Source organism: Callithrix jacchus, chromosome 6, assembly GCF_049354715.1.
Source record: "Callithrix jacchus isolate 240 chromosome 6, calJac240_pri, whole genome shotgun sequence".
Classification (NCBI taxonomy): Eukaryota; Metazoa; Chordata; class Mammalia; order Primates; family Cebidae; genus Callithrix; species Callithrix jacchus.
In genome coordinates, this window is record NC_133507.1 from 54,880,063 (window position 1) to 54,907,892 (window position 27,830).

The 27,830-nt window shown below is 41.6% G+C and overlaps 1 protein-coding gene, 1 long non-coding RNA gene and 1 other non-coding gene across 6 annotated transcripts in view; 2 read left to right on the forward strand and 1 right to left on the reverse strand.

Moving 5' to 3' along the window:
- Positions 1 to 27,776, forward strand: part of WIPF1 (WAS/WASL interacting protein family member 1) — a 124,384-nt gene extending 96,608 nt beyond the window's left edge. For all 3 annotated transcript variants that reach the window (XM_035304509.3, XM_035304507.3, XM_035304510.3), the window contains 7 exons: positions 1,120 to 1,208; positions 5,470 to 5,599; positions 11,213 to 11,395; positions 14,073 to 14,843; positions 19,291 to 19,503; positions 20,222 to 20,335; positions 24,718 to 27,776. In XM_035304509.3, coding sequence (XP_035160400.1) covers positions 1,158 to 1,208; positions 5,470 to 5,599; positions 11,213 to 11,395; positions 14,073 to 14,843; positions 19,291 to 19,503; positions 20,222 to 20,335; positions 24,718 to 24,773 — 1,518 coding nt within the window. In that variant the 5' untranslated portion in view covers positions 1,120 to 1,157 and the 3' untranslated portion in view covers positions 24,774 to 27,776. The remainder of the gene's footprint in view (positions 1 to 1,119; positions 1,209 to 5,469; positions 5,600 to 11,212; positions 11,396 to 14,072; positions 14,844 to 19,290; positions 19,504 to 20,221; positions 20,336 to 24,717) is intronic.
- The window catches only part of LOC118154555 (uncharacterized), a 68,703-nt gene that overhangs the window by 12,166 nt on the left and 28,707 nt on the right, over positions 1 to 27,830 (reverse strand). For both annotated transcript variants that reach the window (XR_004744577.3, XR_013518873.1), the window contains exons 2-3: positions 13,295 to 13,428; positions 6,382 to 6,487 (exon numbers count right to left, since the gene is read on the reverse strand). This is a non-coding gene — a long non-coding RNA (uncharacterized LOC118154555). The remainder of the gene's footprint in view (positions 1 to 6,381; positions 6,488 to 13,294; positions 13,429 to 27,830) is intronic.
- On the forward strand, positions 21,127 to 21,189 carry LOC118154971 (U7 small nuclear RNA). The gene has a single exon (XR_004745213.1). It is a non-coding gene; the product is annotated as a U7 small nuclear RNA (small nuclear RNA).

Genomic DNA, 27,830 nt, shown 5'->3' on the forward strand with positions numbered 1-27,830 from the left:
ACAGCTTGTGTAGCAAGGATGGGGTGGGAGAAACTGGCATTACTTGGGGATGAGAACAGTGGGTGAGGCATTGGCCTAGACGGGGCAGAGGGAGCAGGGCTTCTAGTGAGGTGAAGGATTGGAGGAAATGGGGAGAGGGCTCCTGGCTGGTGTAACTCCCCAGGCACTTCCTGGCCACTTCCTGGCCATCATCTCTCCTGGCCCTGGTGTTTGCCAGGATGCCCTCTCCACCCTGTCCCCTCACCCACCCAGGGTCCCTAAACTCTCCCACCCAGCCACAGAATCTGGCCTTCCCTTTGTTCTCAGAGCAAGCATGCTCTGCAGAAAGGCTCTTCTTTTTTATTTTATTTATTTATAATTTTTTACCCAAACAGAAGAAACCCTCTTTAAATGAAGTGCATTTTGGTAAACAGCCTGGAGTCCTAGGTCTGACTTCTCCAGCCCCCTCTGTTTTTACTTAGATCCTCTGAGGAACTGCTAAGGATCACAGAGATAGGGATGGCTGGTCTTTGACTACTCCAAGATAAGGCTGACCCACACACGCCCACCACGCCTCACCGGCTGCTCCCCTCTTTCCGCCTTATGTTCTCCATGTCCTCTCCCTGGAGGACTAGGAAGTTTGAGGGCAGGATTAGAAGTAGATTCATCTTCATATTCCTGCGGTGCACACACAGACTTGGGCCAATGTCAGGAAGAGCGGGAGGAGAAAGCCAGAGGGGTGGGAGAGGAAGAAAGGATTGTCATGGAAATGACCGAGGAGGAGAAGCCACTTGAAGTGAATTTGTTTCAGTCATACTTGGCCAGGATACATCCTAGCAGTTGTGTGAGAGCTTCCTGCTTAACTGGGCCCACCTGGGTCGGTCAGGTGTGGTAGGTGGGGAAATGGATTCGCGTAAGGCACTGGATGTGGCCTTCATTCTCTCCAAGCACCTCAGCTCAGAAGCCCCTCTGCTGGGATCCTTCCAGAACAGTAATGTTTTAGCAGTGAGGTAAAGGTAAGCCCATCTCTTTTAAGAGTTAAGTTAGGTGGAGCTGTCACTTTGGTGGGAAAGTGAAGACAGATTAGGACAGCAATACGAAGATCACGTCTAATACATGATCGCATTTTTGTTTTTCCAGATTTATCAGCAAGACTGTTGAACGCATAACTGCCCAAGATGCCCGTCCCTCCCCCTCCAGCACCCCCACCGCCCCCAACATTTGCACTGGTGAGTGTCTCCACCCCAATCACTTTCTATGCATAAAGCAAGCCAGATGAAGCCAAAACCTGGCACACATGTGTTTGTTTTAAATGTGTTTGTATTTTGGCTTACATGTGATACAGCAGGAATGCCTGGCTTACATGTGATACAGCAGGAATGCTTTCCCAGTGCCCAGAGTAAGCCAAACCCTGAGACCCAGCAAATACAAACAACACAAAGGGTTTTGTTTGTTTAAGGTCTCCTGCAATGGATGGTACAAGGGTGGAATGCGGCTGATGAGGTGTTTTCTGCCACATCCACGCAGGGAAATGTGCTGACCCAAGACAGGGTTTGCAGCAGTTCTGAGACCAGTAGGCACTGTTTTCATCCAGAGAAACTGAGTGTCTGGCTTTTAACTTCTGGGCTGGATGATCTAGAAACCCAGGTCTCTGCCAGACATGGTGGTGTGAACCTGTAATCCCAGCTACTTGGGAGGCTGAGGCAAGAGAATAACTGAATCGCTTGAACCTGGGAGGTGGAGCCAAGATCTTGCCATTGTACTCCAGCCTGGTCAATAAGAGTGAAACTCCATCTCAAAAAAAAAAAAAAGAAAAGAAAACAGAAACCCAGGTCTCTGTCTGCAGTGCATTCCATTGAAGTGTCTTCCGGTCTCACTCGTTTCTTTTACTTTGCCTTTTCCCCTCTTCTTCCCAATCTGTTTTTGATTATCTCCCCACCACCACCTCTCCCACATACATTCAAATCCTCCTTTAAATTGATTCTTGCATTTTAATGTTTATTCCCTGAAAAAATGTCTTCACTGAATTCATCCTGGTCTTCTTTCTTTCTTTCTTTTTGTTTTTGACTTACTCTGTCACCCAGGCTGGAGTGTAATGGCACGATCTCTGCTCACCGCAACCTCCACCTCCCATTCAGGGGATTCTCCTGCCACAGCCTCCCAAGTAGCTAGGACTACAGACAGGTACCACCACACCTGGCTAATTTTTGTGTTTTTAGTAGAGATGGGGTTTCACCATGTTGACCAGGCTTACCTTGAACTCCTGACCTCAGTTGATCCACCCACTTCAGCCTCCCAAAGTGCTGGGATTACAGGCATGAGCCACGGTGCATGGCCCATCCTGCTCCTTTGATAGACTTCTCTGGGGAAGTTAGAGTGCCCTCTTCCAGGAATTTGGCAGCCCTCCACTTGGTCAGATGGAAAGGCCCCAAGACACACACTGTTACAAAGCACTTTCCAGCTTGTGAAACCTTCACTGAGGAGGAGGCTTACACTCTGGTTCCTTCATTTTCACCATTTTCACATGGGGAAACTGAGGCTCAGAGAGGAAGTTTCTTGCCCCAGGTGTTCATGAGACACATTTAAATAACTCATCTGAGGTTGAAATCTAGTGAGAAGAACTGCCCATTAATTAACTTACTGTTACTCAGAGTGTGGTCTTCCAGCTGCTTTTCAGAGTCCCCAAAGTGATGAGGACAGAAATTGAAAGTAAGCATTTAGGAGCATTTCTAGCAATTTGACAGTAGTTTTCTGTCTGTTTCTAAGATTGGATATTATGTTTCTTTAAAAAAAAAAAAGAATTCATTTTTTAAATAATGTATTGCTATTTTACAAAAGTGTCAGTCCCTGATGAAAATGTTTTTCAAAAGACTGGTCCTTGGCCAGGCATGCATTTTGGGAGGATAACTTGAGCCTAGGAGTTTGAGACCAACCTGGACAACATGGTGAGACCCCCATATCTACAAAAAAAAACATTAATTAGCCAGCCAGACACAGGGCTGCATGCTTGTAGTCCCAGCTATTCTAGAGGCAGAGATGGGAGATTATTCAAGCCCGAAAGGTCAAGGCTGCAGTGAGCTGCAATTGTACCACTGCACTCGCGCCTAGGTGACAGAGCAAGACTCTGTCTCAAAAAAAAAAAGACTGGTCCTTCACATGGATAAGTTTGAGAACCTACGATCTGGCTAACATAGTAGGATGCATTTATTCACATTTCCCCAAAAAATGTGGGTTACAGTGAACTGACTTAATAAAAAATATTAAATAAATAACACAGGTGGTATAAGAAGATGACAAAAATCATGAATCTTATACCGGAATGGTTAAGATTTGGGAAATTCTTGTTTATCTTATCAACTCATTTCTATCCGTTATTACCTAATCCAAAGCAAGATCATGGATAAATAAAATACAGAGATGAAAAAAAGGAAAGGTGGGTTGTTGGCCATCATAGAACACTGCCCTGGTGAAACAACGTAATTAAGGACCCTGGGCACGAGAGAAGTTAGCACCCAGGGAGGTCAGGTGGCAAAATAAATTTTGAGACAGAACAGGAGGCTACTGAAGGTTGCTGACCCAAAACTGTTAAGAGAGCCAGTGTGACACATCACTTAACCTCTCTAGGCCTCTGAGATTTTTCATCCTTAACATGAAGACAGCAGGTAATGTTAAGAGCTCTTTTCAGGACGTCCAAAGTATGTTAAGTTGAAAACAAACAATTTTCAGAGCAATAGAGGAAAATCTCATTAGCAAAAGCAAACTGTAGGCAGAGAGCATTTCTGGAAGGACAGCAGAGAAACTTTTAACAGGCTTGCTTCAGGGGTGAGTGGGGCTGATGAGGAAGGGGCATTTTAGAGCCCACATTTACCATCTGTCAGCTGGTAGGGAAAACTCTGGAGTCAGACTTGCCAGGGTTTGAATCCCAGCTCCTCCTCAAATAACTAGGTGACTAGGGTAAATGATTTAAATTCCCTGTACCTCAGTTTCCTTGTCTGTAAAATGGAAATAATAACTCACAGGGTTGATAAGGGCTAAATGAAGTTAAACACATAAAGTGCTGAAAACAGTGCCTGGCACAGAGTAAAAGCCTTATAAATGGTCACTATTAGTATCATAAGCAAGAAATACTTTCTCATTTTGTTATTTCAAGATGCTTCCAATTTTACCATATTTTACAGTCATATTCTGTTTCCACAGTATAATTCCAATTACACAGTAATTCTGGTGAGCCCACTTCAGGGTTTTTCTGAGTTCTTCCTTTGCCTCTAACTCTGCTAATGAAAGGCTAAGTTAGGCCAGGAGCAGTAGCATGCGCCTGTAATCCCAACTACTCAGCAGGCTGAGGCAGCAGTCCGGGCAACATAATGAGACCCTGTCTCTAAAAAAAAATTGTTCTTTAAAGGCTGGGTAAGGTATCGAGCCACACGTTTCCCCAGCTTTTCCTCCTGTGGCCCTAACTGGCAAACCTGAAATCATATCTCCGTCAGCAGGGCTAGGGCCAGCCTAGAAAGGACCTGTGGGTTTTGGGCAGCCAGACTCCCTGGGACAGGTAAGACCTAGCCAGTTTCCAAGTGCGACAGACACATGCACACAGGCAGGTGCCTATGCCCAAGTCCTTTTGGTGGTCTCTTAGTGTCCCCACTCCCTGAAGGAATAAGATCCCAATTTCATAGTAGGGATCTTTCCTAGGAATTCTAGAAATAGTAGAAAATACTCACATACTAAAAGCACCTTTGTCCACTCTGCAATTTTCATGGACTAAGCTTTCATCAGAATTAAATATCAGAAACACCTCATGCCAATAGGACATGAAAGAACTTTTGAGGTAATGAAAATCTTCTATATCTTGATTGTGATGGTGGTTACACAACTGTATGTGTTTGTCAAAACTCATAGAACTAACTAAAAAGGATGATTTCACTATATGTAAATTATGCCTCAATAAATCTGACTTAAAATGAAAAAAAGCATCCTTGGCAATATACACAGAGGGAATTATTTTCTAGAATTTTAGTGGGTTTAAAAAACATACAGCTGACTCTTTTTGCTAGAGACAGTTTTTCCCTTGCACTGGATTAGTTCTAAAAGATGAGAAAAGGACGTTATTTTTCAGGGTACCCTCTGGTGAATGAAGCCTGATAATGTCCTGCAGAATCCTCCCAGACTTAAAATTCTTTTCTCATGTCTAGTCATCTCACCCTAACCTGGCTCTGTTAGTTACAGTCAGACTGTGGTCTGAATTTTCAGAGGCTTTAATCAAGGACTGACTCTTCCTGCCTTAAAAATGAACATAATTTATTGCTACATCTGCTTCCAAATATCTGGGTCTTAAAAAGAATGATAGGGGGTTGAAAACTTGTCTTGAATTTACAACCTATCACCAAGAACCGTAATAACAAGATTCCAGTACCCAGCCTGTCCCAGCCAAGTGTTAATAATACATTATTTTAACCCAAGAGATGACTACTCATTTGTATGATTTCCTTTCAGGCCAATACAGAGAAGCCTACCTTGAATAAGACAGAGCAGGCTGGGAGAAATGCTCTCCTTTCTGATATCAGCAAAGGGAAGAAACTAAAGAAGACAGTCACCAATGACAGAAGTGCACCAATATTGGACAGTAAGTGAAAAAAGCTATTTTCCATGGAGAGAAATGGTTTATGACCTAACAATCAACCCTACCCTTACCCCTCAAAATTTGGGGAGGGGGGTGGTTAACAGCTGCAAAGCTAGCAAAATAAGGGACTGTATCACTCCCTGTAGGCCGCAGCTTTGGCCTGGGTTCCCCTCTAATGCTGCAAGAAGCCAATATAATAATTCTTTGTCCAAGACATACACAGCAGCAATTCTCTGCATTATTCACAACACTTTCTGGATTAACCCATTGCTCCTAGCACCACAGATGAGGAGGCAGCATAAAATATGGAAGGAGCCCTAGCCTTGGAATCAAAAGATGTGGGTTCAAGACCTAGCACGTCCATCCCATACTATCTCCAAGTCTTGTTGTCTTCATTTTAAAGTGAAGATGATAATACATGTTCTATTGACCTCACAAGTTTGTCGTGAGCCTCAAATGAGATAATGCCTGTAAAATGTTTTGTTGTCTGGAGAGTATAATTCAAGTGTAAGATACGATCATTAGGAGCTTAGAGAGAAAGGAAATGAGGTCACAACTTTGCTTATCTACCCACCTAAGTCTGAGGTGCTTTCTGGAGCAAGGCTACTTACTAACATTTACAACAGGACAAAAAATTATCCATCACGAGAATTCTACTGGCAATTAATAAATAGGTCTTAAGTCTGTCTCCTCATATTCCTAGACCCTTCCTTTGCCTGCCAGATGTCCTCAAGATTCATCCTAGAATACAAATCTCATTTGGATGCAACAGGAAATAGACTGACCTTCCAAAATCACCAGATGGAGCTTTGTCAACAAGTGAATAATGAGGCGGAATCTTAGCAAAGTAGAAGATTAGAAGTGCTTCTGGGAACTTTCCAGGAGAAATGCCTAATGAGTAGAGAAGGAAGAAGAAGGATCAGAGTTAGGTGGACTACTGGCTTTGGGAGGAAAAAAGAAAAGCAAAAGACCTAGATAAGGCCTCTGAATGTTGTTCTGTTACCGGGCAAAGTGGTGCAAGTAAGAATGCACCACTTTCAAAAAGGAACTATGACCGGGAGTGGTGGCTCATTCCCGTAATTCCAGCACTTTTAGAGGCTAAGGCGGGTGGATCACTTGAGGCCAGGAGTTCAAGACCAGCCTGGACAACATGGTAAAACCCTGTCTCTACTAAAAATACGAAAATTAGCCAGGTACGGTGGCACATGCCTGTAGTCCCAGCTACTCAGGAGGCTGAAGCACAAGAATCACTTGAACCCGGGAGGTGGAGGTTACAATGAACTGAGATTATGCCACTGCCCTCCAGCCTGGGCAACAGAGCAAGACTCTGTCTCAAAAAAAAAAGAAACTGAGGTATTTAACTCTTAACATAGTCTAACTTGTAAGTCCAAATGTGCACAAAATGAAGGTGGTTATAATATAATCCCTTTAATCTTTCAGCCCTCCAATAGCCATCTAAATCATGGTCCCTGGTATGAGGCTAGAGCTGCTGCTGACCTCTAGGACAGAGGCCTTTGGTCCACTCCACTAAAAGAGGGAGCCTAGGGCTCTGTTGAAGGAGACTGGACAGCCTAGACCCATTTCTGAATCTGCTAGTGGAAACCCATTGTATTCTTCAAGGTCCACTTCTGTCATTTAGTGGAAATAGTGTTAGTCCTTCTCACTTCCATGATGTTTAATAATGTGCTTTCTTTGGTGGAAGGAAGATCCAGTCTAGCACAGGCCCTTGTCCACACACTTAACTGAACACCTATCCTGCTGTCACAAATTCTGTGCAAGCAGCAGTGTTTATCCATGGTTTTGTATCTGTTTGCATGTGAAAATTCCCTGGGCTGTATGTCAAAATGTTGACTATGGTTATGTGTGATAACTCCCAAACTCAGCCCTGTCCTGCAGTTTAATTACTAAAGAAATAGTCAGGAGCCAGTTAACTATCCTCAACTTTAGCTTCTCTTTCTGAAAGACAGACAGATGTTACAGGTTAAGAACACTAATGGATGATGTCTGATCGTGCAAGAGTGCCTCTGAAGTTTCAATACAGTGTAAATGTGTCCTGTGTAAGTGCAGTATTCCAAAATGTGTCATTCATCAATGAATAGTGTTTGAATGACAAGGGCAAGTTAATATTATTAGCAAAATTTAAAAATTTTATATGGTAACAATTTTGCATACACTTCTAGAAATTGTTAATTTTATATGATTTATCCTGCTAGGTAAAGTAATGCTTATCAGTTCTTATCAGATTATTTCTTCCACAGCAGAGCTACCATAAGCATTCCAGAAAGCTCCACACCTGGAAAAGATACAGAGCTAATACAAATTTATGATAAACCTAACCCAGAAAAAAAAGAAATAAAAATGAATAAAAGTAGAACTCAGAAAGCAGATAAAATAAGAGATTCAAAGCAGATTTTCCAAAATTAAAGTAGTGTAATAAAAATATGTGCTAAAATGTTTTAAGATCTTAAAGTATTTATTAAAATTTATCCAGGAAGCCTCAATGAGCAAGGGAAAAAATGAAGACTTTATTAAATTACTTTCTCTCCAAAAAGCTTTGGAGCCAGATGGTTTTATTAGCAAATTCTTAAAATTTTAAGAAACAGCTAATTCAAATGCTATATAAGTCATTCCCCAACATATTAAGAGATGGAAAGCTATTCAATAATGATAAGGAAATTGGCATTATCCTAATGTCAAAACTTGACAAAGGCAGCACATACAAAAAAAGAAAGCTGTCCATTAGTGGTTTTCAACTGGGGTGATTTTGGCATCCCAGGGGATATGTGGCAATGTCTGAAGACATTTTTAGTCACTACTTTGGGGGCACAGGGAGGGCTGCTACTGACATCTAGTGGGTAGAGGCCAGGGCTGCTGTAAACATGCTGTAAAGAACTGGACGGCCACCCACAACAAAGAATTATCTGACCCAAAATGTTAGTAATTAAGAAATCCTACCATGGACCACTCATCATAGATAAGAGAAAACTAAAATACAAAAAAACAAATCTAAACCAATTGAATGTTACCGGAATAATTCACCAACACCAGGGTTTATCTGTTTTTTTGTTTCTTTTTTCTTTCTTTCTTTTTTTTTTTTTTTTTGAGAAAAGATCTTGTCTTGTCACCCAGGCTGGAGTACTGTGGTATGAACACAGCTCACTGCATCCTTGACCTCCCAAGCTCAAGGGATTCTCCCACCTCAGCCTCCCAACTAGCTGGGACTACAGGTGCACCACCACATCTGGCTCATTTTTTGGATTTTTTGTAGAGATGGGAGTCTTACCATATTGCTCATGCTGGTCCTGAACTTCTGAGCTCAAGCCATCCACCCGCTGTGGCCTCCCAAAGTGCTGTGATTACAGGCATGAGCCATTGCACCCAGCCTATCCCATTTTTAACATTAGAAAGTCTATCCATCATATCAAATAAAAAAGACCATATATTGTCTCAGTAGATCTCAAATAGGCATTTCATAAAATTCCATGCTATAAGAAATTCTTGTAAACCTAAAATAGAAGGATTGATCAACTGAATATTTAGAAAGGGAAAAAACCTATTTCAAACCAATAATTCATATTAACTTTGAAAACATCAGAGGCATTCTCATTAAAATCAGAGCATGATTGCCTTTAGCAACGTTAATAATTTACATTGTTATGGAAATTCACCCATCAAAGAAATTATATAAAACAAATAAGACATGCAACTCTTAGAGGAGGCAAAATCTTTATTATTTGAAGACCACATGCTTGCTAGAAAATGCAAGATAATAAATTTTTAGTAAATTTCAATTTAGAAAATATAGCAAAGTGGCTTATTAGGTATTAAATACAATTTCCTGGCACCAAAAATAACCAATTACAAAATATAATGGAAAAAACATCCCTTTCACAGTTTCAGCAAACAAAAATACATTTGAAGTAACCCTAACAAAAAGCATGTGTAATGTAGATCATGAAAACTAAAAAACTTTGCCAAAAAATTTAGAAGACATGAATAAATGGGAAAATATACCACATCTCCAAATGTAAAGTCTGAGTATCATAAAAGTATCAGTTCTCCCAAATTAATTTGTAGATTTCATATACTGTTTATCAAAGACTCAACATAGTTTTTTGGGAAGAGGACTTTAAATAATGTTTAAGCTCTTGAATACAAACATGCATACATACATAAATTGTTAAGAGATAATTTTTTTAAAGATGGTATAAGCATTTCTTGAACACAACTAATTTGCACTTGGACAAATACCATTGCATTAATATCAATTTTCTATACCTTTCAGACTGACAATACTGTAGTTCAAAGGCAATGGAAAGTAACCCAGAAGACTAGACAGAATGCTCAGTAATCTTTTTGTTTGTTTGCCTGTTTATTTGCTTCCCATCAAAATCTTTCACAATTTTTTGCAGATAAATTCAAAATAAAACAAAATCTTCATACCCTCTCAAATAGCAAAGAATGTTTAAATTACCTCAGGCCTACCATTGGGCTTCATGATGTTAAAAGATTAATAGCAATCTAAAGGGCCATCAAATGAGTAAACAGATTTTAATGGAATACATTCATGTTCTACAATACAATACAATCCTGTAAACTCATGTTTTCAAAGAGTATTTATGACACAGGAAGTGCTAACAAAGTGTTAAATGAAAAAAGCAGGCTTAAAACTGCGTAGTGAATTTGTTCTTAATTTCAGGAAAAAACACAATGAAAAATACTGTCGGGAAAAAGTATAACTCAATAGTGGATATTTGCTTGGTTTTTTGCTTGTTTTGTTGCTGAAGTGCAGTGGTGCAAGCATAGCTCACTGCAGCCTCAGTGGGTTCAAGTGATCCTCTCACCTCGGCCTCCTAAGTAGCTGGGACTACAGTGTGCACCACCATGCCTGGCTAAATGTTTTATTTTTGTGGAGACAAGGTCTCACTTTGTTGCCCAGGCTGATCTCGAACTCCTGGGGCCCAAGCTGTCCTCCAGTCAGCCTCCCAAAGTGCTGGGATTATAGGTGTGAGCGACCATGCCCAGCCTAGATATTTGCTTATTTATAAAATTATGGGATATTTTATTTTCTTCTCTTTTTAACTCTTTCCTTTCTTCTCACATTTTATGGCATCTCCTTCTCCCTCGGGACCTTCTTTCTTTGAAGATCCTTTTTTTTTGAGACAGGGTCTTACTCTGTTGCCCAGGTTGGAGTGCAGTGGTGCAATCTTGGCTCCCTGCAGCCTTGACCTCCCCAGCACAAGTGATCCTCCCACCTCAGCTTCCAAAGTGCTGAGAGTACAGGTGTGAGCCACTGTGCCTGGCCTGAAGATCCTTCTATTTTCCAAATCTTAGGATACAGAACAAATAGATATTGACCCATGTGGCAACCAGTCAAGTGGGGAGTTTGGGGACAAATCATCCTTTATTTTCATTTCTTCCACCACTGGGCCTGGGACTGCCTGGAGCAGACAGTTCTGACTGCGCTGAGGAAACTCTTAAAATCCTGCATTGTAATGAAGAAATCCCAGTTGTCCACTGGAGGCCCAGAGCCGGCCAGCTCCCTGTTGTCCTGTTGCTTTATGGTTTACTTGGGCCAGACCGGGAAGCGTACTGTGACGGGTGTTTCTTCTGCAGAACCTAAAGGAGCTGGAGCTGGAGGTGGTGGTGGCGGTAGCGGCTTTGGTGGAGGCGGCGGATTTGGCGGCGGAGGTGGTGGTGGAGGCAGTGGAAGTTTTGGAGGGGGTGGACCTCCAGGTCTGGGAGGACTGTTCCAGGCTGGAATGCCGAAGCTGAGATCCACGGCCAACAGGGATAATGGTAAGGAGAGTTTTCCTCTCTCTGAGTAACTGAAGATGAGGCAGTTTGGCAGTTTAGAGGCTGGTCATAGCCTCTAAGCCTCTTTGCCCTTATTAAAATATTGTACATTGTTTGAAATATTACCGCTGTTTCATAAGAGACTCAATTTAGGCTTTATTATTATTATTAACCAGGATCAGACAGCTCCATAGAACTATGAAATTTTCACCCAGTGTCTTTGGGGGTAATCTGTACTTTTTTTTACTTTCCTAAAGGGTTAGCTGGAATGGGAAGAAAAGGGAGAAGCAAACAGAACTTGCTGGGCCTGGCAATCAGCCTGGTGACCTGGCAGATTCAGCTTTCATTGTGAGGTAGTCCAGCTGTCTAGTAGAGTAAATACTTGTCAGCTTCTTTTCAAACAGTATGGACCACATCTTGTGGAATATGATTACAAATCTCACTAAATCTGAAACAGTGTTTAGCAAGACAGACATTTGCTATTTCAGTGCCAGTGGTTCTCAGGAGTCTCTGCAGGGAGCCATGGACATGAGTCCTTCAGGAGTGTCTATGAACGTGATGGTAGAGAAATGCTGAACTTGCTCATGAATGCCTAATAAAAAACTGCAGAGAACATGAGGCTCTCTCCTGACTACTACAGAAACTCAAGAAATTTTACCTTAAAACTGTTTCTGTAATGTTGATCATGTTAGAAGAATTTTCTTTCTAAGACCTTTAAGATGTCCTCTGGGAACGTATGAAATCCTCACATTTACATGAACATAGAGTCACTGAACCCTCAGGGTTAGCCTATTACTTTGTCACTGAAGGGTCCAAATCTAGAGAGAAACTCAATCACATGAGAGGTTCTGTCTTGCTGGACCACCATTTAAATTTAAATTTATTTATTTAAAAATCACCAAAAGGATTTAAATCCTTAAGGCAGCTGATAAATGTATACATTCAGTACTTTAACAGCAGGTGAAGAAATTAAGGCAAAAGACAAAGAAAAATAAAATAATAAACTGGGCCTGTTATGGTGGCACACACCTATAATCCCAGCACTTTGGGAGGTCAAGGCAGGCAGGTTGTTGAAGCCCAAAAGTTCTAGACTAGCCCGAGCAACATGGAAAAATCCCGTCTCTACTGAAAAACACAAAAAATTAGTAGGCACAGTTGCTGTTGCCTATAGCCCCAGCTACTCAGGAGGCTGAGGTGGGAGGATCACCTGAGCCTAGGAAGTTGAAGCTGCAGTGAGTCGTGACGGCGCCACTGCACTCGAGCCTGGGCGACAGAGGAGAGCCTGTCTCAAAACAAAAACAAACAGAAAAAAAGTTTTTTCTTCAGTTCATGACATCCCATTGTATAAATCTGTCCAAATGCTTCTTCCTGTGCCTTAGATAAAATCGGAACCCCTTCTGTCACTCACCCCTGCTAACCGCTCAGGCTCCACTTCCCATGGATCTCTCCCATTCTCACTGTGCCCCTGCCATATGGGCTTCTGTTTTTTAATTTGAAGCTCTTTCCCACCTCAGGGCCTTTGCACCTGCTGGCCGCCAGGCCTGAAGTGTGCTGGTCTTCCTCATCTTTCCATGACCAACTCCTTGTCAAGCCTCAGCTCACATGTCACATTCTCAGAAGAGCTGTCCCCAGCCACTCCATGTACCCTGCCCTCTCCAAGCACTCTTGATTTCATTGGCCTATTTTAGTGTCTTTTTAGTACATATAATTATCTGAAAGTATTTCCTGGTTTACTGTTTGTCTCCCCCACAAGAATGTAAACTACAGGAATACAGAACCTTTTCTACTGTGCTTACTCCTCTGTCTCTAGCCTGTAGATTAATGGCAGGCGCAAGTGCTCAGAATTATTTGGTACATTTATTAACTCTAACTGAAGGGTAGATTTTTTTTTTTCAGAATTACCTTGAGTTCCAAGAGATTCTGGGATGGTGGTTTGAAATTCTCCATCTCTTCGGTTCCCTCTTTAGTTTCTCCCTTGTTGAAGCAGAGCAGTTACAGGATTTTTCTGTCCTGCCAGTATTGAAGCAGAGGTTGCCCTGGTGAGAAAAAAGTTGTGTAGTTGCCTACTTCTTTGTAGATGAATTCCATCCACTTCCAATTAAACTTCGTCTGGTGGTTTGTTTTTCTTTTCTTAGTTTTTTTCTTATTGCAGTCATAACTCTTTCCTTATATTTTTCCACCTTTTCTTGGGCCTTTTTCTTCAAAGGGACTAGATAAGCCCTCACATATGGAGATTTTCATTGGGATAATTAATTTTTTCACCTAAGACAGCTGACTTTCAAAACAAGGCTGGGAGACAGAGATGGTGATGGGAAAACATGACAATCATGATTCTACCCATGCCATCTTGTTCTTGTCTTCTTGTAATGAACAGGCACCTCACCAGAACCCTCACCCATTTCATCCTGGCTTTTGTCCATACATAATGCTAAGAGATCTTTCCAGAATCCTTTTGAAAGCTGATGGGCTGTAGAACTTGGGACTAGGAGGTAAATAGAGCTGTGGTCTATTTCCTGCTCCCAGGAAGGACCACACAAAACCCATATTATATAAGTAATAGTTTCCTAATTGTATAGCCCCCTGAGGAAGGGACTTCCAGTTGCTGGGAACAGACTCTAGCTTGCTGATTTCTTTAGGGTTCCCGATTTCCTAACTGGACATTTATTTTCCTGTTCTTCAGATTCTGGAGGAAGCCGACCACCAGTTGTGCCACCAGGAGGAAGATCCACATCTGCCAAACCTTTTTCGCCCCCAAGTGGCCCAGGGAGGTTTCCAGTGCCTTCTTCAGGCCACAGAAGTGGTCCGCCAGAGCCTCAGAGGAACCGAATGCCGCCCCCGAGGCCTGACGTGGGCTCAAAACCCGATAGCATTCCCCCTCCAGTACCTAGTACTCCAAGGCCCATTCAGTCAAGTCTGTACAGCCGGGGGTCCCCACTAGTGCCCGGAGGCCCCAGGCAGCCCAGCCCCGGGCCCACTCCTCCTCCTTTCCCTGGAAACCGTGGCGCTGCTTTGGGAGGAGGCTCAATGCGTCAGTCCTCCTCGAGCTCCTCCTCTCCCTTCTCCAACCGGCCTCCCCTGCCGCCTACCCCCAGCAGGGCCTTGGATGACAAACCCCCTCCGCCACCTCCTCCAGTGGGGAACAGGCCCTCCATCCACAGGGAAGCGGTTCCCCCTCCTCCCCCTCAGAACAATAAGCCTCCAGTGCCTTCCACTCCGCGGCCTTCCTCCTCCTCACAGGCCCCACCTCCACCGCCACCTCCCAGCAGGCCTGGGCCTCCTCCCCTGCCTCCAAGTTCCAGCAGCAGTGACGAAATCCCAAGACTCCCACAGCGAAATCTGTCCCTCACTTCATCCACACCCCCCTTACCTTCGCCAGGACGTTCAGGTCCTCTTCCTCCCCCACCCAACGAGAGACCCCCACCTCCAGTGAGGGACCCACCAGGCCGATCAGGTATGACAAGACATGGGGTGAGTTGTTCCCAAAACCCAACCCGTCCAAATGTTCCAGTAATCCTGTCAGTCAAGATAGTCTAACAAAAGCATGCATAAGTCAACTCTCAGACTGCTTTGTGCTTTTAACGTAGCTTGCGACACATGTGATCATGACCTCATGTAAACCTCTGAGGAAAGTGGGACCAATGTTTCTGTTGGTGTTTCAGAGATGAGGATACTAGCCAATAAAGTTAAATGGTCATGAGCTAGTTAATAATGAAGAGGCACGTTCATCCTCCATCTGGGAAGTCTACTTGCCAGTCTACTACCCTGCCTAGAGAGAATTTCGGCGGGCTTAATTGGGAAAATAAGTTCCCACCTCCTGCAGGAGGGCTCCGTTATTCTGGCAAGAGGGGCAGTTCTTCAAGAGCTAATGAACTTCTCCTGTATTTCTCTCTTCCTGCGTCAGGCTTTGAGGCCATTTCTCTGCTCATTAAAGACAAATGTTAAAAAGTCCATTTCGCTCTTTGTTAACATCTCTGGTACAGAAATCCCTTGGAAAATCAAGATACAGACTTTATCTTCACAAAAATGCTCAGGCCTAAACTCAAAATTTGCATACTATCGCATGGCTTGGAAGGCCTGCTGAAGCCCATCTGAGACCCTTCCAATGCCCCCGTCCACAGTTGAGAAACCTTGATCTCGGAGACAAACTTTCAGAGTATGAGAGGAAATGCGAGGATTGCCTAGAGTTTGACCTCTCTCTCAATTACCATAGGCGTTTTACAGTGGTTTTGGATGAATTCTGTAGAACTATCTCCTTTTAAAATTTAATCTCATCATACAGACCTTATCATGTCTGGAAATGGGGCATTTCTTTCCTTTATGCAGAGATAACAGACCTTTGACACTGTGACCTTAGGAACCTAATAATCACCGTTCTTTTTTTTTCTTTTTTTCTTTTGAAACAGAGTCTTGCTCTGTCATCCAGGCTGGAGTGCAGTGGTGCGATCTCAGCTCACTGCAACCTCTGCCTCCCAGGTTCAAGTGATTCTCCTGCCTCAGCCTGCTGAGTAGCTGGGACTACAGACACATACCACCACACCTGGCTACTTTTTTAAAAATATTTTTAGTAGAGACGGGGTTTCACTGTGTTAGCCAGATGGTCTTGATCTCCTTACCTCATGATCTACCCACCTCGGCCTCCTGAAGTCCTGGAGTTACAGGCATGAGCCACCCTGCCAGGCCCAGAATCACCATTCTTTAAACTTGCTTACATACTGGAATCATGTAGGGAGCTTTAAAACCACGAATGCCTGTGGCCCTTCCCAGAGTCTCTGGTCTAATTGGTCTGGGATGCAGACTGGGAATCAGGATATTTAAAGGCTCCCCAGTGATTATAGTATGCAGCAGAATTTGAGAACCACACCTTAAAACCGTTGTGTATTGGCCCTACCAAATGGATGAGTCAGCAGATTAAATCTTCCCCAAAATATGATAGGCATATAACATTTATTATTTCATTTGATTATGTAAGTCATACTTGTTTATTATAGAAATACTGAAAAATATGAAAATTAAAATTATCTGTAATCCACTACCACCATCCAGAAATAATTACTGATAACATTCTTTTCATGTGCCCTTTCAGTGTTTTTAAAATGCATATGCCCAGCACTTTGGGAGGCCGAGGCGGGTGGATCACAAGGTCAAGAGATGGAGACCATCCTGGTCAACATGGTGAAACCCCGTCTCTACTAAAACAAAAAATTAGCTGGGCATGGTGGTGCGTGCCTGTAATCCCAGCTACTCAGGAGGCTGAGGTAGGAGAATTGCCTGGACCCAGGAGGCGGAGGTTGCAGTGAGCCGAGATTGCGCCATTGCACTCCAGCCTGGGTAACAAGAGCGAAACTCCGTCTCAAAAATAAATAAATAAAATAAAAAATAAATAAAATGCATATAATGTACAGTTTTACAAACTTGGTATCATGCTACATATATTGTTGCTAATTTGCTTTGTATTTAACAGTATCTCATTAATGTTTGCTGATATGATTATTATTCTACAGCCTGACTTTTAACAGCTACCTAATATTAAATCCTACAAATGTACCTTGATTTATTTAACCAGTCCCCTCACTTGGTCATGTGGGCCATCTCTAGATTTTTCCTGTTGCAGATAATGCAGTGATACATTTTTGTAGCAAAATATGTGTACACATCTCTGTGTTTCCTTTGGACTAATTCCTATAAGTGGAATTTTTGGGTCAGTGAGTGTGCATAGTAAACTATGGATTTCATAGGTACTACAAATTGCCTTACAGAAATTTTTTACCAATTTACACTCCCACAAGGAGCATATGAGAGTTCATCAAAGGCCCTCTATTTTGAGTGGTTTGGCTTCATTATTACAGGAGTGGGCCTTGGAATCTGATAGATTTGGAGTCAGATTCTGGCTCCTCCCCTCACTCTCCTGATAAGCTTTTTAAGCTTCCAAAATTTCTGAGGCCTTGTCTTCTGTCGCTGTACCTCCCAGCGTTGTTGTAAGAATTTAATGAGACAAGCATGTATAGTCGTTATCTTATTTCCTGGCGTGTAGTTATATTTAATAAATAATCATTTCTGTTATTCTGCCAGTGGGAAATAGACATCTTTTCTACTGTGCTTGCCAGGATTTGGAGCAGGAAGCCACGGGGTTGGAGAGTTAGGAACATGAACATGACCATTTACTTTAAAAAGAAAAAGAGGCCAGGTGCAGTGGCTCACACTTGTAATCCCAGCACTTTGGGAGGCTGAGGCGGGCAGATCACCTGAGGTCGGGAGTTCGAGACCAGCCTGACCAATATGGAGAAGCCCCATCTCAACTAAAAATAAAAAATTAGCCGGGCATGATGGCGCATGCCTGTAATCCCAGCTACTCAGGAGGCTGAGGCAGGAGAATTGCTTGAACCCGGAAGGCAGAGATTGCAGTGAGCCAAGATCACATCATTGGACTCCAGCCTGGATGACAAGAGCCAAACTCTGTCTCAAAAAAAAAAAAAAAAAAGGAGATGAAGTTGATCAAGTTACATTGTACAGGCCCCATCATATTGGAAGTGGAGTTTGCATGTAGTGACAGTTGTGTGGTGGTATTACCAATGAACTTAAACCCACAGCAAATGAGACACTTTCCTCAATCAACTCTTGCTGCCTGGGACTCCAGCAATGACAAGCAGATAGGGTAATAAATAACCACTACCAGGTGAGTCACTTAAGACTCCTTGAGAGACCAACCAGGGCTAAGCAGTGCCTCCCACCGTCGTAAAATGTTTGAGCCAAGACTTTCTACAGTGGGCAGGTTGTTCAATTTAAGGTTCCTAATTGGATTCTGAATCTGTAGCTAATAAGATATTTATTTATAGCACCATAAGACATTGTATTCACATAAAATTCAGCATCTTACAAGTGGAACACTGCTGAAGATCGTGAATAATAACTAAGGCCATTTTGATTTACATTGGAAAATGCTCAAGTTTTGGGTTTTGTTTTTTTAATTTACTTACTACTCAAATAGCTGCTGCATTTGGAGGACAGGAAAAGCAAAATGGTTTTCTTTTGTATTACCAAAAATAATTTACTTTGAATTTTTCTTTAGGAACTTAAAAAACTTAAGGTTATACCATACTGCTACATTTTAAAAAATGGTTTCAAATACTTCCATAGCATTTTTTATTTGCATTTTCACTGGTTTTTTCTGGCAGCAGTGCTGTAAGACAGGTGACCATCTGGCACTCTTTTATAGCTAGGAAACCAAGTTCCGTAGGGTACCAGCTTGCTCAGGGTCAGAACTCACATTAGCATTTATAGCCATGGATGTTGATTAGCTGTTTGTCACTCCCTGTGTTCATCTGCCTCCCCAAAGAGAAAGAGCAGGAGGAACTCCTGCTCTCAGGATGACTGGCATTTGGTTTCCTGATGCCACTTCTGCCTGGAAACAGCTCGTATGCATCACAAAAACTTGCTTGTGTAATTAACAACAAAACTGCATTTAAAGAACTTCGTTCTTCTGAAGACCTAAAATAATTTCATAACTATTGTATTCTTTTTTAAGAATTATTTCATGTTACAGTGATTAGTTCAATAGCTCTTGAAAGGATTATAAAATTTTTTTTAATTATATGGTTGTCAGTATAAACAGATTTTCACCTGTTTTCAATTTCATTGTGCCATCTCCAATCTCAGTGCAAAGTCAAAGCCAAAACAGCCATTTAGCTATCAGTATGCACTTGTTTTCATATACATGAATACACAGGTGCATTTTTGTGTTTCTGTGTGTTTACTCATTTCCCAGCTAAATCTCCTAGAAAATCTCCACCCTAGTTAAAGGGCATGTGTCCGGCAGGTCCCCGTCAGGCTTACACTGATGATGACCACTATAATGGAATGTGGATGGAAGGTTCTACACTAAGTGTCTTCTTTTGCTCCAGGCCCCCTCCCACCACCTCCTCCAATAAACAGAAACGGCAGCACGTCTCGGGCCCTGCCTGCCACCCCTCAGTTGCCGTCCAGGAGTGGAGTAGATAGTCCCAGAAGTGGACCCAGGCCTCCCCTTCCTCCTGACAGGCCCAGTGCTGGGGTACCTCCCCCACCTCCACCAGCAACATCTATTAGAAATGGCTACCAAGACTCTCCATGTGAAGGTGAGGTGTGGTCCCAGCTCCCTAAACTATAGGACAGCAACTAAATGGTAAATCTGTTTGTATGTGTGGTTTGCTTGTTTGACTTTTTAATTTCTTGTTCCATCATTATCACACTCCATTGCACTGATGCAACTGTCTAACCATTCTAAGGCCCACCATTGATTTCAAATTAAAAATAGTAATCCCCCTTCCCCAGTTCCCAAAATGGCAGATCATTTTTCTCTGATCTGTTCTTTGAGTCTCATTTTAGTTAACTTTACAGAGATTCAAGGATTCAGAAAAGAACCTCTTTATAGCTTGCCTTCTTATTATGTACATTTCTAAACAGTTCACTATAGGTAAGAAGCCCAATGGCTCTTACTGCTATGCTGCCTATCTCTGCCATTGTTATCAGAGTGGTCCCAGTTATTCCTGGGCCTGCTGGTATGGAAAAAGGTGTCCCATACCTTAGCCCCCAGCTCCTAAGAGGGACTGACTGGATCCCAATCACTCTCATTAAAAACCACTTTGCATTGATTTACAGGCCTGAGATTTTTATATATGTATATATCAGTGTACTGATCCATGACCTTTGTAGCACTTCCAGCTTTTCTGTAAACTTCTAGGCATAAAAACTAGCACTGATGTCTGTGGTTCTCTCTGGTTCATCCTGTGCCTTTCGTTATGTAAATCTTCATAGCAGATTGTCACTGAAGATACTGCTTGTTTCTCCCCCCAGATGAGTGGGAAAGCAGATTCTACTTCCATCCAATTTCCGATTTGCCACCTCCAGAGCCATATGTACCAATGACCAAAAGTTATCCCAGTAAATTGGCAAGAAATGAAAGCCGGAGTGAGTATCTCTGCCAAGGTTTTTGAAGATTCATGCTTGAATAGCCTGAGTGACTCCTGGGCTGTATAGAAAATCCAGGCTCTTGCCTGGAGTCGGGTAGAGAACCCTCTGGAACCATCTACATTCTAGTAAATTCCCCTTCCACAGGCAGTGAAGAAATTACAGATGCCCAGAATGCATATGAGAAACAGTTATTTTAGTGTGTCATTACAAGCTGAAAATACTGTGGTTTGCTAGTATTAAATTTTATTATTTTGCTTCTTTGGACAATCTTCCTCCATTTTCATCTTCCTGAGACAGCACAAGTAGAGCCATCTCCTGTTCCTTCTAGTTTTGAAATTGGCATGTGTCTGATTAATTATAACAAAAATTTCCTGTAACTGCCTTGATCTTTCAAATGTAGTACAATCATAGCTTTACCGAGCATTACATGAAAATTTAAATATATCTATAATTTCTCCACATAATAGATATTTTCATTTTATCAGATTCTTGTCCAATTTTTTATCCATATAATTCTGATTTTTTATGTAGTTACAATGACAGAGTACAATTTTTTGGTGGCGGGGTTTACATAACATTGCTTAGTAAACTGTCCATGTTATCACATGGTTTTTATTTCTGCATATAGTAACTTACCATTCCCATGGACATTTAAATTATTTCTGTTGTTCTGCTAATGTAGGTAATGCTACCATAAAGAAGTAAATTGCTTTTCCTCCACTGAAGAAGAAATGTGAACAAGAAGGGAAGATAGACAGACTGGAATTTCATAACAGTAAATGTATAGGAAGTGTTACAGCTCTTTTAGAATTTGTCTAGCAGGCTTTCCAGGGTTTTGCTGGAAAGCCTCTTAAATTTACTTTAAAAAATACAATAAATATATACAACTAAGAAAGAAATAGCATGAAATATGCATATGTCACCGATGAGGCTTAGGTTCGTGGCAGCCTTAGCCTCAGAGCCAAATTCCCAAACCAGAAATAGAGAAAACATAAGCAAGCAAGTCAAAGACCTGTCACAACACCCCTTGCCATGGCCTCACTCCCTAGCAGAGTGTCTTTCACGCACTCAGAGCTTACTGATTCTTTCCTAACACAGCTTAAAGGAATTTTTGGTTGGTTGGTTCCCAACCTTATAGGAGATTAATAACAGCTAAAGTTAAGACTGGTGAGAAGCAAAATCACTACTGTGAGAGAGAAGTGACAGATGGCAGTCCCAGGTCAGAGGAGGAGATAGGAACAAGGCTGCACTGTGTGTCGCAGCACAGGACAACACCACATGTTTCTGTTGGGTTAAATGGGATTAAATTAATTGAGTCAAACTGTGCTTTGTGCCTCTGTAGAAAAATTTAAAGAGTTAAAAAATCTGTTTATGTGGAAGACTGCATTCATAGACAATACCTAATACAGAGGTATAGCTGTAATAAAATTATTATATAAGAGGTGATGATTGGAATTTTTAGGGAAAAGTATGTTTTCACGTGAGACAAATATCTTTGCTGTGTGTGTGTGTGTGTGTGTGTGTGTGTGTGTGCATGTGCGTGTGTATGTGTGTATTCACCAGAAGAAGGGCTTCTGCTTTGATAAGCGTACAGCCCTTCTTCCTTCTTGGGTACCAATAAATGAATTTACTTTAAGGAGTTGTTCTTATAGACTCTAAATATTTTTCCTGACTTCTTTTTTTTTTTTTTTTTTTTTTGAGGCGGAGTTTCGCTTTTGTTACCCAGGCTGGAGTGCAATGGAGCGATCTCAGCTCACCACAACCTCCACCTCCTGGGTTCAGGCAATTCTCCTGCCTCAGCCTCCTGAGTAGCTGGGATTACAGACACACGCCACCACGCCCAGCTAATTTTTTGTATTTTTAGTAGAGACGGGGTTTCACCATGTTGACCAGGATGATCTCTATCTCTTGACCTTGTGATCCACCCGCCTCAGCCTTTCAAAATGCTGGGATTACAGGCGTGAGCCACCGCACCCGGCCCTGATTTCTTATAAGCTTCTTATTCTAAATATTATTTGTATTTTTAAATCAGTAGCAGACCATCTTCCCTGTACTCTCTAGATTTGGAAGGTAATACTAGGCATATGTTTCCCCATCCTCCTTTAACACTCAAGTAGGCAACATAGGACTAGAACTGTGTCCTGCTCATTATTGCATCTTCCTTGAGAGGCACAGAGCCTGAAACATAAAGGGCATTTTCAAGTATTTCTCTCTAAAAATTTTCTTGGCCAGGTACGGTGGCTCACACCTGTAATCCCAGCATTTTGGGAGGCCAAGGCAAGTGGATCACGAGGTCAGGAGTTTGAGACCAGCGTGACCAACATGGTGAAATTCTGTCTCCACTAAAAAAGTACAAAAATTAGTGGGACGTGGTGGTACATGCCTGTAATCCCAGCTACTCCGGAGGCTAAAGCAGAAGAATTGCTTGAACCTGGGAGGCAGAGGTTGTGGTGAGCCGAGATTGCACCACTGCACTCCAGCCTGAGCAACAGAGCGAGACTCTGTCTCAAAAAAATAAAATTAAATTAAAATTAAAATTTTCTTGTAGAGACAAGATGACTCTTTATCACCGAGGCTGGTCTTGAGCTCCTGGTCTCAAGTAGTTCGCCCTCCCTTAGCTTCCCAAAGCACTGGGATTACAGCCATGAGCCACCACGCCTAGCCTAAAAGTAGTTTTTAAATTGGTGAATTAATGTCCACTATCTACTAAAATTTTCTCTAGATTTGCCTTAAATATTTCCAGCATTAGGCATGTTTAATATTTTATAATGATAATAGATCATCCAACAAAAATAAGGCACTGTCAAGTACCAAGTTTTCTTCTGCTCCTGCAGCTGCCTCAGCCTCCCAGCGCACAGCCTGAGATCACACCCAGACAGCCCTGAGCTGTACCGAGCGCACTCGGAGTACACTCTAATTACAGCTTTGGACAAGGCCAGCCCTCATTCTTCTAACCACTTGTGGCGGGTCAGTTGATAGCCAAGGCTCCATGATAGCTGTCTGGTTTACATCCAGATGAGTCTTTTCTCGGATGCTTGCCCAAGAAAATATTTGGTTGGGATGGTGAGAGGAAGAGGCACCTCTCTCAGTGTTCCTTTCCTTGCTCAGAAATTTGATTCTTTCTCAGAAATCCCTGAGTGGACTATTAGGGTCACTGTCAAGATGCCTACTGAGGAATCTGCCAGTGCCAGCCCGCTGAGTCTCAGAGCAGTGGTTAAAGTGCCTACCTTATTGACATGTGCCCCAGGCAGACCTGCTCACAGCATCTGAGCACCTGACCTCATGCCAGACACCTCTTAAAACCTCAACAAATGTTTGTGTAGTAAATGAATTTTTTTTATATGAATGGGTTTTAAGCCTAGTACAGTGGTGTGATGGCCCATGAATAGCTTGGTTTTTTGTTTTGTTTTGTTTTTGAGACAGGGTCTCACTTTGTCTCCCAGGCTGGAATGCAGTGGTGAAATCTTGGCTCATTACAGCCTTGACCTCCGAGGTCCAGGTGATCCTCCCAGCACAGCCTCCTAGGTATCTGGGACTATGGGACAGGTGTGCACCAACATGCCCGGCTAATTTTTGTAGAGATGGGGTTTTGCCATGTTCTACAGGCTGGTCTCTAACTCCTGAACTCAAGCCATCCTCCCTCTTCAGCCTCCCAAAGTGCTGGGATTACAGGTGTGAGCCACCAGACCTAGCCATGAATAACTTCTAAAAGAACACATTGACAGAGTACTTGAAAAGATGCTCAACATCACCAATCTTTAGAGAACTGCAAATAAAACTACAGTGATATACAACTTTACACCCATTAGGATGGCTACTGTCAGAAAAGCTTTGTTTAAAAAGTAAAAGGTACCTAAATGCCCAATGAAAGGGAATTGACTAGATAGACTGTAGTATACTCATATTTTGGAATGCAGTCTGTCATTAATAATCTTTGCAAAGAGTAATGCCCTTGAAAATATTCAAAGTGACCATATGATCTTATTTCTGGAAGAAAAAGGGAAACTGTTTCTAAGTTAAAAATAGACACATAATTGGTTATCTCTGGGTGGTGGAGGAATGGACGAGTTCTTTGTTTTGTTTTTACTCATCCATATTTTCTGAACCCGTAATAAATACACAATATATGATAAGAAGAAAATGATCTTTAACTTTGTGCAAGTACTTGGGAGCCAGTGATGGATCATCCACCCTAATGTTTATTCAGAACACTACTTGCTTATTTTCACCTCTCACTTCTCATCCACAACGTATGCCAGTTAACTGACGGCCCTGGTCGTAGGAATGAGGTAGTGAATACCTGTGCCACCATGCCCAAGTTTCCACGGTGATAACATCAGCTTTCTAACCAAAATTATATTTTGTCTCTTTTCACCAAGGTGGATCCAACCGAAGAGAAAGGGGTGCTCCACCACTCCCTCCCACCCCGAGGTGATCTTTGCCTGCTCTTCTCCACCCGAGCTCAAGAGCTGCTTCTCTTGCTATCGAAGAACTGCACACCCTCCTCCACGCTTCTTTCCTTGTGTCCCTCGTATGGGCAGGAAGAAAGGTGGGAGGGTGGTGGGAATATGCGTGTGTGGGGTGGGAATCGGTAAGAAATGCACCTAGCTTTTCATATTGTGTTTATTCTCCAGGCTATTGCTTGCTTCAGCTGCACCCAGCCTGTGCTGGTTGCCTGGGTCGATTGGCTTTTGTGGAAATAGGCAGAGATGAATTGCATCTCTGCTTTCGACCAACCAAATTCAGACATTCACTGCTTATTTGCTACAGACTGTAATTATTAAAGTCCCTGAGAGCTGTTTTCTCCTTTCCTTTTTCACATGCTTGGCCTCCTATGTCCATGAACCACAAACCACCTAAGCAAGTTGCTGAGTAAGAGCTCACAGGAAACTTTTGCAGTCACAGGATGTCCAAGCTTTGGTAGTCTGAGCTCGGCTCTAGGACAGAGCTATCCAATAGAAATATAATGTGAGCCCCATATGCAATTTTTATATTTCTAGTATATTTTAAACAAGTGAAGTTAATATTTTATTTAACCCTAGACATCCAAAATATTTCAACCTGTAATCAACATAAAAATTTTAATGAGATATTTTATATTCTTTTTTGGTACTAAATCTTCAAAATCCAGAGTATATTTTACACTTACAGCCCATCTCCATTCGGACTAGTCACGTTTTTAAGTGCTCAGTAGCCGCATGTGGCTGGTGGCTACTGTATTAGACAGCATGAGTCTGGAAGATGGAAGCTAGTGCAGAAACCTCTTGTTTCAAAAGCAAAAAAAGGCAAGATGGACTTGAGTGATTCAAGAGGCAACTAAAAATAAAATTAGGACCCAGCACCTTGTTTGACACACAGTTCAACCTTAGATTTTGCTCCTTTATTTTCTCTCTTCCCTTAATATGTGTATACAAGTGTTGCTTCACGGTACCAAGGTCAAAACTGATGGAGTACAGTTTACTAAGGTCATGTGGAATAAAGCCATTGGAAAGAAACAGAAAGTCTGTCAGGGCTCCCAGGCTCAGAACCAGCTGGCTCACACGCTCACTTGTCAGTTGGACTTGTGCCTTGTGAATTGGAAGCAGCTTTTGTTCCTCTCCAGCTGAGCAAGCTCCTGAGGCTAGAAGAGACTAGGAAGGTTTGGTAGGAGGGGAAGAAAGTCAGGGAAAGGTATCAAATCAGAAACATGGAAGAAGGGAACAGATTTGAGTTGGTGGGCAAAACTAAAAATCTAGATCTGATGCTTATGTAAGGTTGAGCAAATTAGGGAGATTGCTAGTGGAACTCCTGGTAGAAATTGGAGGGAATCTGTTTTGCATCATTTGTTAGGATCTATGCAAGTACATCTCCGCTGAAGGACCATAGGGAAGGGCCAGCCTTGCCTTTTTTTATATGATTTTGTTTACACTTTTTCTGAGATTTTAAATCTAGCTATAGAGTTGGGAAAAAAAGTATTTCCACATAGATATTTTATATAGTTATGTTTAAAATTACCATTACTTGTTTTTTAAAAACACATGACCACGTATGTATATGTATATCTACCCAAACATTGTATCATGGTTTCAGTGTGGTGTTCATGTATTACTGGGAGATGCTAACAAGAAACCAACCCAAAGAGAATCCTGAAAGATGCATTTCTATTTATAAAATAAATGTTTCATTTATATAAAAGAAAAAGAACTTAAGAGTTCTAATAAATGGGATGTCTAATAAATTATGAAGTTACTGATTTGAATATATTATATTTTTATAACTTCCTTGCCAAAGTCCTAGGTTTAGTACATTAGAGAATGTGTTTCCTCTCTCCTTTACCACTCATCCGTCTTCCATACAGTCATTTGGGCTTTTTACTCAAAGAGAATCAAGAAATAGTAAGGTGTAACAAGCTTGACCCAGTGTTCGCTTAAAAAAGAAAATTAATCTCTAGCATTTTGGTAATTTAGCAGCATCATTTATCTGGGATTCTTTGATCTGATTTCGACAGTGAAAAACATTCTTATGATAAAGCCAAATGACCCACTTCACAAAAGATGGAGTTTGTTTGCCCTTCCTAGAAAATATGGCAAAGAAAAGTCTGACCCAAAGAAAGTGGGTCTGAATTTTATAAGGGGTAGTAAGAATTGGACAATTCCTTTATCTATCCCAACTTTGCTGGTACTATTCTAAATTTGAAACAGAGTCAGAGCCCAAAGTTGCCATTCACCTGGAATAGAGATGTTTTAGTCTGTATTTTTTAAGTGAATGTTTCTTTAATACACCTACACCCTTTCTTTTAAAGTTTGCAACCTAATTGCATCTAAAACTTTGAATAAATTCTGTGGTAAAATCTTAAACTATTGAAAATCACAAAAATGAATATTTTCTTCCCTGAAATCAGAGCTTACATGTGTTTTTTTTCCATAAAATTTCCAGATAAATGTATTCAATATGTAATACGGTATTTTAACATTCACCTATTATTTTATATTGAAATGTATTACAGTATTAAAACTCAGTGTTCAGTATTTATTTCACTATGCATTTTATTTAGGAAAAAGCCAAGAAAAATGTTTAATAATCCAATGGTGCCTTACTTTGTGATTAAAAGAAATCAACTTTTTTTATGTCTAAGTAGCAGATTGTTTGCGTATTTGTAAAAACTGTTAGGTCTTTTTATTTTAAATTGTAATACCAGTTTTGTTTATTTTAGTAGCAGAAATGGGATGATTGTTGTTCCCAAAAAAAATGTTGGCATGAAATTAATTTTTCCCTCCTTATAGTCAAGAACTATAGAGGAAGAAAAAAAATGTTTTCATACCATGCACTATGTAAACAGACACATTATGGTATCTGTGTCATCAGGATAATGTAAATGGTAGCGTGGAGACTACCCTAGACAGCTGCATCTTTGTACGTTAGCCAGACAATAAATAAAAGCAGAATGATATGGTGTCAACTGGTAGTTTTTCTTTTAAATACTGTTTATGTAAATATAAACAAAAAAAAAAAC